Source organism: Paramisgurnus dabryanus, chromosome 1 (genome assembly GCF_030506205.2).
Source record: "Paramisgurnus dabryanus chromosome 1, PD_genome_1.1, whole genome shotgun sequence".
In the NCBI taxonomy this organism is placed as follows: Eukaryota; Metazoa; Chordata; class Actinopteri; order Cypriniformes; family Cobitidae; genus Paramisgurnus; species Paramisgurnus dabryanus.
In genome coordinates this window covers 40646084-40658484 of record NC_133337.1, presented here as the reverse complement: position 1 = coordinate 40658484, position 12401 = coordinate 40646084, and the positions used below count along the sequence as shown (strand labels likewise).

Sequence of the window (12401 nt, the reverse complement as noted above, 5' to 3'; positions counted from 1 at the left end):
AGGTGCTTTGCATATAAAAGGGGGATTCTTCTCAACCACCATCAATGTGCAGCATCCACCTGGATGATGCAACGGCAGCCATATTGCACCAGAACGCCCATCACACATCAGTTTATTGGTGAAAAAAGCCCATCAGTACATATGGGGATGATTTGTAGGCCAATTGGCAAATCTGGCCAGGATGCCGGGGAACACCCCTCCTGTTTTCAAAGGGATTTTTAACAACCACAGAGAGCAACCAGTCTTGGGCTACAGGGTGATATGTAGGGATGCACCGAATCCAGATTTTTTTGGGTTCGGCCGAATACCGAATCCACTGTTTAAGATTCCTACTCGCATCCTTATTCCATTAACACAGTAAAACACATGAATGAAGTAAACAACGTCCACAGCAGTGTATTTTTCATTTTATTTAATTTTAACTGTACATTATGCCAGGATGACAAGTTGGAAAAACTATTTTGACAATTACCATAAGCCTATGCATAATGAAACCGATGCGTTGCGACACGCTCGTTTTTCCAATAAGCAAGCAGCTCCGCGCTGAAAACCGGCGCTGAGCACCGAGAGTTCAAAAATATTCAACTTTGAGTGAGAAGCTCCGCTCGTCAATGTCAGTTTTCACACGGCCGTCCAATTACAGTGGAGGAGGGGCGGGACATTACCACAGCAACCAACCGGCTCACAGCTGAAGCATCACAGCTACCAAGCGCTCGGCCGAAAAACAGCTGGCATTTGACGTCCTCAAGGCGTTTTCAGCCGTGTTTAAAAGTTTTGGGGTGTCCAGCCCCTAAGGCTCACCGAAAGAAAAAGCTGATCTCCACGTCAGCAACCGATGTGTGTAATCAACGGCCGCGTAACATCAACCAGCGTATCGCAAGCCTAGGGTTCAGTTCGGTGGAAAAAAAATCTATGATTCGTCCGAACCCGAACCTCTTCAAAAAGCCCAGTATTCGGCCGAATCCGAATCCTGGATTCGGTGCATCCCTAATAATATGGTGACCCTAATTCAGGGTTCCTCAAATCTTACCCTGGAGGCCTGCAGAGTTTAGCTCCAACCCTAATCAAACACACCTGAGCAAGCTAATCAAGGTCTTCATGATCACTAGAAAAGTTTGATTAGGGTTGGAGCTAAACTCTGCATTGCTCCGGCCCTCCAGGGTAAGATTTGGGGAACCCTGCCCTAAACCCAACCTTAACCAAATTCAAACCCTAAACTAAGATGACCAGATTTTTTTAAATGAAAAGCGGGATCATTTCCTAGTTCAATAGTCAAAGTTTCATTTAAATCTTATTTGTTAACTCTTTCCCCGCCATTGACGAGATATCTCGTCAATTAAGAGAAAACGCTTCCCCGCCAATGACGAGATTTTCCGTCTTTCCGCAATACCGCTATTATCCACCAGGTGGCGCCCTTCCGCAACTTTTTAAAACCGGAAGTATTGCCCTATGGCAAGCGGCTGCATGTCCGTGTCTGTTTTAAAGATCGCTCTGAATGGGATCTCTATGAAAAATCCGTCATAAAAATAGTTTTATCTCTGCTTTTTGCTCAAAATATGGTGTTTTTGCAAAAACCTACCCATATTCAAAAGCTGATTGCAAAAGAACCACTAAAGGTAGGATGAAACGTTTTTTTTTTGTTTGAAAGCAGAGGGTCTGTTCTTTCATTTGGTATATTGTATGTTTATATATTTAAAGAAGTGAAAACTTGGTGAAAATCATGAAAAACGCTGGCGCTGGCTGGCAACTTTTTTTAAAAATGCTGGCGGTGAAAGAGTTAATATCTATAATCTTTAGTATAAAATGGGACTGTTCCTAGAAATTGAGGTCACCTTAGGCCCTGTCCACACGTACACAGGTATTTTTAAAACCATACCTTTTTCTATGCGGTTTGCCCGTTCACCCCCAACACAAACGCAGGTGACTGAAACCAAACTTTATAAAAACTCATGCCAGGGTGACGATTTATAGAAACTCCGGTTGCAGCATTGTCGTGTAGCCAGTGAAACCAAAGGTTTTAGCTTGTGACATGCTGAGCCTAGACATTGTATATGTAGATGCCTCATGACGTGCTGGACATAATCCAGAATCAACGGAGAGTGAGCAACTATGCCCATATTTTGTGCATCTTACGGTTGCAATAACCAGCACAGTACGGACATCAGATTGCATGGGATTACCTTGCACAAGTAAGATTGAACAACATTTTTTTGGGGACCAATCCAAGATGGCCGCCACACTGATACGTCAGCTTCAATAGGCAGTGTGAGTCTATTGCTGCGTCCGAAACCGCCTACTACATACTATATAGTTCGCGAAAAGCAGTAGTATGTCCGAATACATAGTATTCGAAAAACAGAATGCGAAAAGTACCCGGATGACCTACTACTTCCGGTTAGATTTTGCAGTGTGCATACGATGGACGCTTCACTATCCCATGATGCCCCGGACGAGGAGTTATCCAACGAAGAAGAAGAGGCACGCGGCTGTTTTTTCGCGCTGAAATGACATGACGAGATGACGACGTATGTCACGTGATGTAGCAACATGGCGGATGTAGTACGTCCGAATCTCATTCATACTACCAGGACTCATACTATACAGTACCTACTGTTTTAACGCCAAGTAAGTAGGTACTTCATCTTATTCAATACCTACTATACAGTATGCGGTTTCGGATGCAGCCTATGACTAAACAATAAATCTAAACAATAAACATCTTCAGTGATTTTCTGTATCTATGTGCGTGTTCCTGTAGCTCAACTACTTTTGATTGCTTTGGATAAATCTCCTAGCAAATGAATACATTTAAATGTCTGATGTTATGCATATATAACATGTCTCAGGCTCTAAAACATGCAAATCATTACCTACAGATTTTAAAGAAAGTTGTGATTAAAATGCAAGAACCTACAGAAAGCTGGAAACGTCTGCAGGGCTAACCTGAGGACATGTGACTGTCTCAACATGAACCAGACGTTCCTCGACTTCCCTCAGCACCAACCGTCACGATCAATAAACTCACTACAACATTTCTACTATAAAGGCCAGGAACCACGAGGGGTTAAATCACTGTTTCAGGAGTGACATCTAAACACAAGTAGATAATGAAGTGACACCAACAAGATCTTTCCGCCTTGTCATGGTGGTGTTCCCGTGGACTCTGAGGTTTGCATGTGTTGTATTGTGAGATACTCTTGCATGCAGATGAACACACGGCCGTGTCAGCCGGTTATTTATGAACAGAAACTGCGTGGGATTGTGAGAACGTAGTGTTCCCTCGCTTACTCTGACAGCCAATTCCCTAATCGAGTCCTTCTGTAACACGCTGAACAAACCAGAAACCTACTAGAAAAACCCCTAAGCCCGAGCCAGTGGAAAAAACGATTCAGATAATCATCCTTACGTCGAACTAATGATTTAATGTCTTTTAACTACAACTTTACCTACAGTACAGCAACTGCAAGATTCACTAGACAAAGACCAAATGTGTTCTCTGAAAGAAATATCAGTGCTTGCAAGGTTGTAAAACAAGAGCAAAAGACCTTGAATTACCTCCTGCGCTGAGTAATGACAGCTACAGTACAAATATGAAAGATCAATCATATTACGTAAATAAATGCAGGGAAAGAAAACCAATCACAAGTCACTGCGTAAACATTCACTGTGCATTATCAGATAAATGTGTTCCTGTAGATCAGTGGTAAAGCATTGCGTTGTAAAAGGTTCCCAGCAAAGACACACACACATACTGATCAAATGTATAGCTTGTAATGCACTGCATGTCAGTTTGGTTAAAAGTATCTGCCAAATGAATAACTGTAAATGTAAATATTGGATGATGACGGTTTTCAGATTGGTAGACACTTTTATCCTTGCATTACAGGGTACAACTTTTTTATCTGGGTTCGAACCCATGACCTATTGTGCTGCCAACGTAATGCTCTACCACTGAGCAATACATAAACACAGTTAAGTTTAACATTATAAAAGCTCATTACTTAAAAACTTCTCACTGTATTCCAGTAATTTTACAAAGTTTCTTCCTAAAAGAGATTTGTTGTCAAACCTACACTTGAAATAACTTTCCAATGCCAGACGAGACAATTAATTATGAACACTTGTTCAGCTACAGTGTCTGAAGTACTTCAACACTCACAAATGCAAATAATTCAGGTCTAAGTGTTTTCGACAGAGACATATCTACATAAACTGAACTGGAAGTTGTGGATCCTGTAGTTGAATTGGAAGGGTAAAATGAAGAGGATTAATCCTTATTACAACACAATTTATTTTACAGTTACATTGTTGGAGACAAAACTATTTCTTAGAGGTTATTTAAATCTAACAAATAAATTATTGGTGGCTCTTGACTCTTTAAATTATTCAGAAATAAAGTTATAGAGTATAGTATTTACTATAACTGGTAACTTATATTAAGGCCCAAATAGAATCCGCACCTGCAGATTTTCACACGACCATTTGATATTTTAGATGAAATAAAATTTACCGCAGAGTTAAGCTTGGGCCGGTTGCACCAGCCGGACGAAACGTCAGGCTTAGCGAAAAATATTTACGCCTGATGCAGCATCTGAAACTACGACCAGGCACAGCTAAGCTTAGCGTAGACGATGCGCGTCCCTGCATATGCGTTGACCCACAGTGATATTGAGGCCACCTTCATGTTAATCATTTTTAACATTTACTGCATAGTTGGTGCAACAGGTGTAAATTCGTATCCAGACCAGTCTTAAAGGAATAGTCTACCCTTTAAACTATGTTATTACCTTAACCTAGACGAATTAATACATATCTATATTTTTTCAATGAGTGCACTGTACAGCGTGTTATGAATGTGTTAGCATTTAGCCTAGCCCCATTCATTCCTATGGTACCAAAAAAAAGTTTTATTTTGTGGCACCATACTTACTGGTATAACTCCTCATGTAAAAGTCTTTAAATAGGGAAAACACAGAAGTGTTTGGTGGCTTTCCTGTTTGGTACCATGGGAATGAATGAGGCTAGGCTAAATACTAACACATTCACAACGCACTGTACAGTGCACGCATTGAAAAAAGATAGATATGTATTAATTCGTCTAGGTTAAGGTAATAACATAGTTTAATGTGGCAAAAGGGTAGACTATTCCTTTAAGACCAGGTTTACGCCCAGCTAAGTGCAACCAGCTAAGGAAATCCCACTTGATACTGTCATCTTTTGGCGCTTTTTCCATTGCATAGTACCCCACGGTTTGGGTCGGGTCAGCTTACTTTTGGGGGCTTTTCCACTGGAAGCAGTACGTAGTAATGGATACTTTTTTTAGTACCCCTGTGCTGTTGGGGTTAGGGGTTCATATTTTTTGTATGATTCACTTTGTACGAATTCATACATATTAGCTCAGTGGGATCAGGCTGATTTAACTTGCAATTTTCATTTATACTGCAATTAGCCGATTTTATCCTAATTCAGATCACAGGTAACATGTGTGTGTGTGTGTCTGTGTGATGTTACCTTGAGGAGTTTGGCGTGCAGCAGTAGTGTGTATCCAGCTTCTGTGTAGTTATCACACTCTTTGTGCAGATCACACAGTTTATACAGGTACCTTCACACACACACAAAGACATTTTAACAATCTGAACACAAACTCCATTTCACAAATATAAAGCTTACAAAGAGCACCCACTTCAGAGCAGCATAAAATCTAGTTAAAATATTATTTCAATATTAAATACTTGAACAAGTAATAACACAGCTACACGTTCAGTCAAATTGTTTATAGTTAAATATACACATATAAAATATGGGCTTACCTAATATACATCTCTTCTCTTTCAATCTCCTTGTAGAAATTCTGCAACGGAAAAAAGCCACAAACATCATCACATTTAATTCACGTTGTAAATCACAGCAGCCTGACCTCAGAAAAAATGTACAGAAATGTATTTATTAATTCAGAAATCAATGATATGTAACAGATAATGTAAACTCTTCAGCTGGACATAAACAATCATGTTTAACACATGAGAGGAACTGATGTCAAACATGCAGATTTCATATCTTTTCTTCCTGTGTGTTCAATAACAAAAGTGTTTGTGTTATAAATAATGGTGTAAAAGAGGTCTCAGGTTCAGAGGTCAAATGTCAGCAGCATTTAAAAACAATCAGATTCTAGACTAGCTGATTAATTGCTAAATCTACATCATAACACTGTGTGTGTGTGCGTGCGTGCGTGCGCGTGTGTGTGTGTGTGTGTGTGTGTGTGTGTGTGTGTGCTCCTCACCAGGACGTTAACAGTACAGCTCATGCGGTTCTCCTTGTTCTCATCATGCATGATGGTTCTGTAGTCCAGAAGTCTTTCTAAGAGACGGACCACCAGTGTCACGAATGTCTCACCAGTCTTAGCCAGATACTTGTGTTTCCTGCAGTGCTCCAACAGACTGTCACAAACATACACAAAGATACAAATGAAGACACATAATACACTTCTGTCAAACAATCAAATAATCTTTATCATGTCACACATGCAACTACATTCATAATACTGCACATATCTGCTGTATGTTGTATTCTTGAGCAACACAGAAAAAATATAAAGTGAGCTTGAATTTTATCAGAATTTTGTTTCCCAGGCAAAAATATGTATTTTATATTTTATTAAAGATGATAAAAACAATAACTTAAATCGTGCAGAATTACATCACTGACATTTCATGCTTTTCATTTTTTAATGAGATCTTTCTTGACAACTGCCCACCCTTTAAACATTTTTCAGTTCTACTCAGAAAACCTTTTTTTACTCAGAAAACGAGTTTTCTGTTGAGTCAAATACTTCTTTTAAATGAACTTAAGAGACTATCATTTTTGCTCATTTTAAATACATAAATGGAGAGGAGGTTTTAAGAAATTAAAAAGTTTTTTTTTTTTTTTTGCTTTAACTCAATGCCCGCCAGCATTTTTGTGATTTTCACAAGTTTTCAAGTTTTACAAAATGCCTTTTAGGAAAATTTTCTTCTATAAATTTATAAAATCCTATCTTCATTTGTTCTTTTTTTATATAGATACTCAAATATGAGTAGGTTTCTAAAAAAATTAAAAAAAATTAGCAAAAAGCTGAAATAATTGCATTTTTGTAAATGACATTTGTTAGAGATCAGTTAAAGGATTAGTCAATTTTCTTAAAAAAATCCAGATAATTTACTCACCACCATGTCATCCAAAATGTTGATGTCTTTCTTTGTTCAGTCGAGAAGAAATTATGTTTTTTTAGGAAAACATTTCAGGATTTTTCTCATTTAAATGGACCTTAATGGACCCCAACACTTAACTAAACACTTAAAGGTATAGCAGAGGATTTTGTCGAATTTTAGAAAAGAACCGCCTTCTCCACTTTAAAAAAAAATTAATTGTGCAACACTCCTGATTGACAACTAGGAGGACCAATAGTCTTGATGATCCACCCGGAAAAAGAAAATCCCCGCAATGCCTTTAACAGTTTCAAAGGACTATTTTTAATTTTTCTTGTCAAAAATGACAATTGTTTCGCTAGATAAGACCCTTATGCCTCGTTTGGGATCGTTTAGAGTCCTTTGATACTCAATTGAAAAAAACTGTTAAGTGTTTAGTTAAGTATTAAGTGTTGGGATCCATTAAAATGAGAAAAATGCTGTAATGTTTTCCTCAAAAAACATAATTTCTTCTCGACTGAACAAAGAAAGAAATCAACATTTTGGATGACATGGTGGTGAGTAAATTATCTGGATTTTTTTAAGAAAATGGACTAATCCTTTAAACAATTAGAATCAAATTTAGGTTCTTCTTGATCTAAAAAGTAATGAGCCAATTTTAATTTCATGTTGTTTGAAATACTCAGATATCTTCTGATATGTTGCAGTGTACAGCAATTATATCAAGACAGTTATCTCTGTGTGTGTGTGTGTGTGTGTGTGTGCCAAAAGTGTATCTGTGTGTGTGATGAGCATATGTCTCTATATAATATGTGTAATAAGCTTATGTGATGAGTGTGTGTGTGTGTGTGTGTGTGTGTGTATGTGCGTGCATGATAAGCATGTGTGTGATGAGCATATGTGATGAGAGTGTGTGATGGGTGTGTGTGTGTGAGAGATAAATGCTCACATCTTTTGAAAGAGGATTTTGTACTGCTCGTCTCCTCGTCCTCCTTCCACCTCGTGATCCAGTTTGGTGATGATCTCATTTTCAAACTGAAATTAAACACAGCGCCCGTAAATAACCAGTGTGGCTAATTTTTCATTTCATTAGTGTCGTTCCTCCCTCTCTTACTTTCTCCCTCTCTCTCTCTTTCTTTCTCGGTGTCAGAGAGTAATCAACCGTTATCAGTCACACCAATTGTGAGCTCGGTGTTATCTGCTCATTACCATCAATGAGCGTTATCAGTGAGTGAGTGAGAGAGAAAGAAAGAAAGAGGGATATTCAGTTCCAGTTCTTCCTGTCGCTCTTCAAGCATAGTATTATTTTGCAGATTTCGAAACCTTGGTTTGACAAACTGTATATAAACTGCACATATGTGACCCAGTCTGTCACAAAATACAGAATGTGCAACTGGGTTTTATCTTTCATTTGCACGTTCTCATCCTGCGAACTCATCTTGTTATGAATATTATGCATTTCATCGCTGTCGGAGTAAAACCTAGCGCCTCTAAAACTGCTATTTTTTCATGAAATGAAACAAACACTTTCTTATATAAATAATTTAACACTGGTTTTATATATGGCCAGATACTTGCATGTATCAAAACGTTTTCACAAAATGAGGCGGAAAGGTCTTTAACTTAATCAGCAGATGCTGGGGATTTATGTTATTAGGACGAGCGCACCTGATGTAGTAAGTGCATCAAAACACTGAACGTGACTTAAAGAGATAGTTCACCCAAAAAATTAAATTCTGTCATCATTTTCTCATCCATTTTGTCATCATGTTGTTATAAATCTTTATGAATTTCTTTTTTCTGATCAACACAAACCAAGATATTTTGATAAATGATGTTAAGCACACAGCTGATTGTAACCATTGACTTCCATAGTAGGAAAAACAAATACAATGGAATTCTGTGTGCTTACTATCATTTATCAAAATATCTTTTTCATAATTGATCACAATACTTCCATAATATTTGTTTTCCTACTATGGAGGTCAATGGTTACAATCAGCTGTGTGCTTACCATCATTTATCAATATATCTTCTGTGTTCATCAGAAAAAACTAGGATGAGAAAATTACGAAAGATCACAGTTCACCCCAAAATTATAATTTTATCATGAATCACTTACCCCTTTGTTTTTCATTTGCGTACAAAAGTGTTCTTGTCGCTTCATAATACTATTACTGAATGACTGATGGCACCTTTATGCCGATGTCTTTCATTCTTTTCTGGGAAACAGATTGAGAATCTATCTGAAGTCAATGGGACAGACAAAAGCCTCCTGGTTTTCATCAAAAATATCTAAAAATGTATTCTGAAGACAATTGGAGCACTGGGTGGTTTAGAACGACATATGGGTAAGTGATTTATAATAAAATTCTCATTTTGGGGTGAACTGTCCCTTTAAGACTGCAATAATAAAAAACAAAATTCAGTAGACGTCAAACTTATAAAGCATACTATTTTAAAAAACGCAAATTTTCGTGTTAAGTGTTTCCCGTGGTAAAACATAAATCAAGACACAAAAGTGCCCAATGCACTTGAATGCTGCAGTCACTGTGCTTCTGGATTTTCCTTCAAGCAACTTTAACTTCACACTCCATTAATTATCAAAAAAATTATATAAATTATTTCCTAACAAATACGCTTACCTGTTGCTTTCCTACTGCATGGCTGAAATATTCTTGGATGGCATTGGTTTGTAAATGTTTAAAATCTTAATGTAATATTTCACAATGTACATGATGCACACTTTCGGGGGATTTACGATTCCAGCCATGCTGGATTATTTTTTACACTCGTGTTAGTAAGCTAAGTGGTGAAGTATGATGGGCTCGAGTGTTTCTTTAAAGAAAATGTACAACTAAAATGTTATATTCCTAATTTAAGTAATTCAAGTCCTTCAAGCACCCTTTATGAATAACCTATGTACGAACCCTGTAAACATAGTTTTCCTTGTTCACTGGAGCTGTCTGGATCTATTGATAAAAACAATTCATAGTCATCAGCATTGTCCACCTGACTTTGTTATGAAGTATCTTTAAAAAGTTGTGCACTATATATATCACATCTTATGAGACCATACTGTATATGATAGCTCTGTGTGAGAAACAAACTCATTTTATTTTATGTACCACCTTTTGTGTCCATCATATGGGTTTGGTCTGACCCAAGGCTTAGTAAACAGTATTTCTGAATAGCTGCTTTCAAAACACCTCTAAAAATATCTGAGATATGTCACAAGATGTCGTCTGTCGGTTCATGCCACTTTTAGCTCAGATATTTACACAGCTGACATCATTCTTCATTTAATGGGGTATTAATGCCGGCCTAAACAAGCAGGGTGTCAAATCTGACAATCTGCCATCAGTCCATTAGCGCCTCAGCCCAAATATTACAAAATATATATTTTTATATCTATAGATTATCACAAAAGCAAATAAGAGGAAGTTGTGAATCTGTGACCTTACAGTATTAAATCATGTCTGAATCTGCTCATCTCTGTTGCATGTGTATACTAACAGCTTTTCTCCTCAGCTCTATACGGTCACATATTGGTATGAAAGATAAGACGAGATGCAGTCGAGCGTATCGTTGTGATGTTTATTGAAACGCTGCTGATTTTAGATCTTCGACTCTCTCCTCAAGCACTCTTGACAGTAGGCTGTTTAGATAAAGCATTCAGGGCAGAAATCGAAACATTTACACTGCGGTTCTCCACTATTACATTTGACTAACACAGACTGCTAGCAAAAAAAAAACTCTCTCAGGAACAGTGTCAGCATCTACATCTTCAGCATCTACATCTCTATGTAAGCAATAAAGTACGAGAGGCTGTGCTGTATTGTGAATAAGTCACAGCTGAAGGACGTTGTTAGGCACAACGTGAAGCGGAGTCAATGCAACACCTTCAGATGGGACTTATTCAAGATACAGCACAGCCTCGAATACCTTATTGCTTACTTAGAGATGCAGATGCTGAAAATGTAGATGCTGTTTTTATAAAACAGTTACCACACAATATAAATATTAAATCAACACAACTTTCATGAAGTAAAATCCCTTTCTTCCGCTGGAAAAAATAGTGGTACCCAAATTCATTGGATGCCCAAAATCATTGGATGCATCAGTCACATGTGTTTTATGGTAAATAAACACTGACCAATCAGAATCAAGGACTGGAACTAACCATTTTATAAAACAATGTTGGTGTGTGACTGCACACTAGAGCTCTTAACAGGTCCACTTGGATCTGAAAACCTGATGTCCGACCCGAGTCCTGAGTGGGTTTGGGTCTAAAAGTTTCATGTGTGCCTCGGACATGGGTTGGGTATAATATTAGCGGCCTTGGGTACTTTAAAATTAATGTGTTTTTGCCAAACAGACCCAAGAAGACCCTAACTATCTAGTGTGTGTGCATCGAGTCCTTTTCCAAGCCTTCATTGTGTGGCTGGCGGTAGGTTAATTTAAGTTTAGCCAGACCTGTCAATCAATTTTTAATGCACATTTTAGCGGTTCCCTTGGTGTTGTCGTCAGATCACAAAGGAAAATAAGTGCAGCGATAGGCAAAATTGCTTGCAAAGCCACTGGGTAAATTGCCACTAGGTTGGGTCGGACTCAGGCCTAATTTTCTCGGGTTTGTCTCGGGTAGGGTCTTTCTTAAAAAAAAATATCTATGCAGGTCGGGTTTGGGTAAAAAGTGATTCGAGTCATTTTGGGTTGATTACATTTCTTTGGAGCCAAAAAGACCCCTACTACACAGCCTGGGTAGGACTTGGGTCTAATTTTCTTGGGTTTGTCTCAGGTCGGGTCTTTTTTTTTAAAAAATATTTACACAGGTCGGGTTCGGGAAAAAAGTGATTCAGGTCATTTCGAGTCGATTACATTTCTTTGGAGCCAAAAAGACCCCTACTACACAGCCTGGGTAGGACTTGGGTCTAATTTTCTTGGGTTTGTCTCAGGTCGGGTCTTTCTTTAAAAAAAATATTTATGCACGTCGGGTTCGGGTAAAAAGTGATTCAGGTCATTTCGAGTCGATTACATTTCTTTGGACACGAAAAGACCTCTATTGGACACATTGGTTTGGACTTGGGTCTAATTTTCTCGAGTTTGTCTCAGGTCGTGTCTCTCTTATAAAATTTTTTTATGCATGTTGAGTTCGTGTAAAAAGTGATTTGGGTCATTTCGAGTCGATTACATTTCTTTGCACCCGAGAAGACCTCT

General features: G+C 38.1%; 1 protein-coding gene across 4 annotated transcripts in view; it reads right to left on the bottom strand.

Annotated features, from left to right (window-relative positions):
* Positions 1-12401, bottom strand: part of dock1 (dedicator of cytokinesis 1) — a 286009-nt gene that overhangs the window by 39981 nt on the left and 233627 nt on the right. For 2 of the 4 annotated variants that reach the window (XM_065260710.2, XM_065260712.2), the window contains exons 34-38: positions 10115-10156; positions 8134-8219; positions 6281-6437; positions 5811-5851; positions 5512-5602 (exon numbers count right to left, since the gene is read on the bottom strand). In XM_065260710.2, coding sequence (XP_065116782.1) covers positions 5512-5602; positions 5811-5851; positions 6281-6437; positions 8134-8219; positions 10115-10156 — 417 coding nt within the window. The remainder of the gene's footprint in view (positions 1-5511; positions 5603-5810; positions 5852-6280; positions 6438-8133; positions 8220-10114; positions 10157-12401) is intronic. The other 2 variants (XM_065260711.2, XM_065260713.2) reach the window with 1 other exon arrangement.